At 32.3% G+C, this 2,887-nt stretch overlaps 1 protein-coding gene across 1 annotated transcript; it reads left to right on the forward strand.

Annotated features, from left to right (window-relative positions):
* Positions 1–247: 247 nt before the first annotated feature.
* HELRODRAFT_182711 (hypothetical protein) lies at positions 248–1,361 on the forward strand (the record flags this gene model as incomplete). Its single annotated transcript, XM_009033440.1, has 2 exons — positions 248–609; positions 1,214–1,361. 2 exons carry the CDS (start codon positions 248–250, stop codon positions 1,359–1,361), a joined length of 510 nt encoding a protein of 169 aa, XP_009031688.1.
* Between the last annotated feature and the right edge of the window lie 1,526 nt (positions 1,362–2,887).

Raw genomic sequence — 2,887 nt, forward strand, 5'->3', positions numbered from 1 at the left:
AAGTGCAAAAAATGCGACAAGAGGTTCAACCAGAAGAGCACTCTGATCATCCAGTCTCAGACATCCGAGGTTCAAGCCCCAACTCTGCCCAGTCTGCCACCAGCGCTCCACTCAGAAGGGCAACCTGAAGAGCCACATGAGACGAGTGAACTCCAGGAACATGGAGGATAGCTAACTGTGGATCACCAATAATAATAATACAATTTTTAATATTAATAATAGTAATAATATTAGTGGCGGTCACGTGATGACGACGTCATCAGTAGCAGCTGGAATGATGTTAGATGTTTCATTTGCTGATGGGAAAGTTAGTGTTGGGGCTGGAGGAGGTGATAGTGAACCAGGTGATGACGTGGCTGATGACGACGACGATGATGATGGTGCTGATGATGATGGAACCAGGTACACCATTAGAGAGGTGATCAAGAACGATCATGTCACCGGAACCGGAAAAATTCGTGATGATGGTAGAAATAATAATGATGATAATGGTCGTGGCGGTTGTGATAATAATGATGCCGAGAGACGAGATGACGTCATCATAAACAGTGAAAACTGGACCGACTTCTTCAACCACGCGGACGGTCATCATGGCGATATCGTCGACTGGTGAGATGTTGAAGTTGCGGTGAGGCTGTCGCAAGATGTTGATAAATTTAAATTGTGAGAGGAAATAGATATTAACGATGACGTATGTCAGAGGTTTTACTAAAAAGAGAAAAAGAATCAATATTTTTTCAAAGTTCTTAAATTTTGTAGCGCTTATTTTAAACTCTTAACAAAGAGTTTTCCACACTTCGACAATTTTCACGTAACTATTCATAAGTTCGCTGCTATTGGTTTGCGATGTTTCACTGAAATATTATATTCACACTGATATCATTTGATATATTATTGTAGTTTGAATGACAATTACTAGCTGTGCGTGTGCGTGCAGATGAAAATTATGAGATTTCGTGTTAAAACATGACTGAAAATTTGTGATTAAACTACAGACAATAGCATGGTTGGTTTTATTTTCAAACAAAAAAATCTTTATTTAAATTTTTTGCGTTGTTTTATTTAAGGTAAAAAAATTTGTTCAATTGAGGAAGTTTTGGAAAGTTTTGACGAATTTCGGTAAGTTTTTTGATATTTCAGATTTTTTGACCAGTTGCTAAAAATCTAAATTGATTCAAGAATAAAATAGAACTAAAGAATAAATGAATTTTAGTCGTTGGTGCAGTGCGAAATTCTTACGACGAAAGAGAAAAAGGGATGAAGATGATAAAAATGTCAACGATGTACATGAGGAAGAAGGTGACGACGCGACCTCGACGACATTCTACAAAAAAAGGAAATGCATAATGAAATTGCAATGAAGTTCAAAAAGAAACGTGTCGCATTTTAGTTAATCTATTTCGAAAACATTGTACATAATTGAAAAAACTTTTATTCCCTTCTTTAATTTTTTCAGAAACACTCATTACCTTTGATGTAAATCGTGTTTTATTACATTTTTTTATTTAATGTAAATATTTACATTCGTATTTCATTAGATTTTTTGTTATTTAAGGTAATAGTTACACAAGTATTTTATTAGAATTTTTTATTTAATGTAAATAATTGCATTCGTATTTTATTTATTGTAAATATTTACATTCGTATTTTTTCATTTTTTTATTTAATGTAAATTGTTACATTCATGTTCTTTATAACTAGTTTTTTTTAGAAACATTTTCATCATCTTTGATGTAAGTAATGTATTCACATTTTTTTTCATTTTTTTAATGTAAATGTTCAAGTTCGTAGTTTATTTGATTTTTTAATTAATTTAAATAATAAAATTTGTATGTTTTTACTAATTTCATTATTTGTTTTGATGTAAATACTTGTATTTATGAGTTATGCTGCGTGTCAATAAAGTTCTTGAAACGTGTTGAGTTTTCGTTTTATTGATTCAATACGGAGCTACAATGACTCTTTTGAGATAAATAAATATATAAATAAATGAATAAATAAATACATTTATTAATTAACTAAAAAAAACTCCTTTTCTGACATCTAAATGTTGCGAGTTTCATTAGTTTATTTAGTAGCATCAAACCATTTCATAAGATCAGTTGGGCATTAATTTTTGGCCAAATGAAGTAAAATTTATCATTTGCAATAATCGAAACCTTCGTACTGCAAACAAAAAAAAGATGATGCGATATAATCAGAGTCGTTTCACTGTTAACAAATCATCATGAGCAATCGATATTTATTTGTAGGCACGATAGGGTAAAGGTAAAGTGCCTGGCACTACTATTGCAGTGAACAGATTCGATCGCAAATAGATCCCCACAAATCCCATGCATTTGTGTTTGAGGGTTGTTTCACGCCTCTCTGCATTCACTGTGTTTGTTGTCGTTGATGCATCTGGAAAATATTGATAGGAGAGTTGAAGTAAAGAGTTGTATGAATGTTACCATTTCATGAATGTTTAAGGCTTCAAGGTGAGGCAGCAAGATCGATATAGACCACTTTGAAAATTGTCTCTCCAAGCCAACCGTGTACCTACTAATTGTTTTGGGTACGAAATATTATTATTTAAACATCTCAACTATTTCAAACAATTTTTCAATTTCTATTTAAAAAAATCAAAAGACGAATAATAAAAAGTTTGAAAAAAGTTTTCTTAAAACCTTGTGGTCAACCAGAGTGTGCCTACCTTCCTCGTGACACGAGTCAAGCAGCTCTTGTTTGCGAAATGAAACGTGAAATCACAAACCATATTTTCGAGCGCATTCTCGTCGTCTGTTTGTTTTCATTATTATTAGTGAAATGTAGCTTTCGGAATTAACAAAATATTTGTGATAGTTTTAAATTTTTAAACTCATTTAAAAAAATTTCTCCCCGAAAAGTT

Source organism: Helobdella robusta (genome assembly GCF_000326865.2).
Source record: "Helobdella robusta unplaced genomic scaffold HELROscaffold_91, whole genome shotgun sequence".
Classification (NCBI taxonomy): Eukaryota; Metazoa; Annelida; class Clitellata; order Rhynchobdellida; family Glossiphoniidae; genus Helobdella; species Helobdella robusta.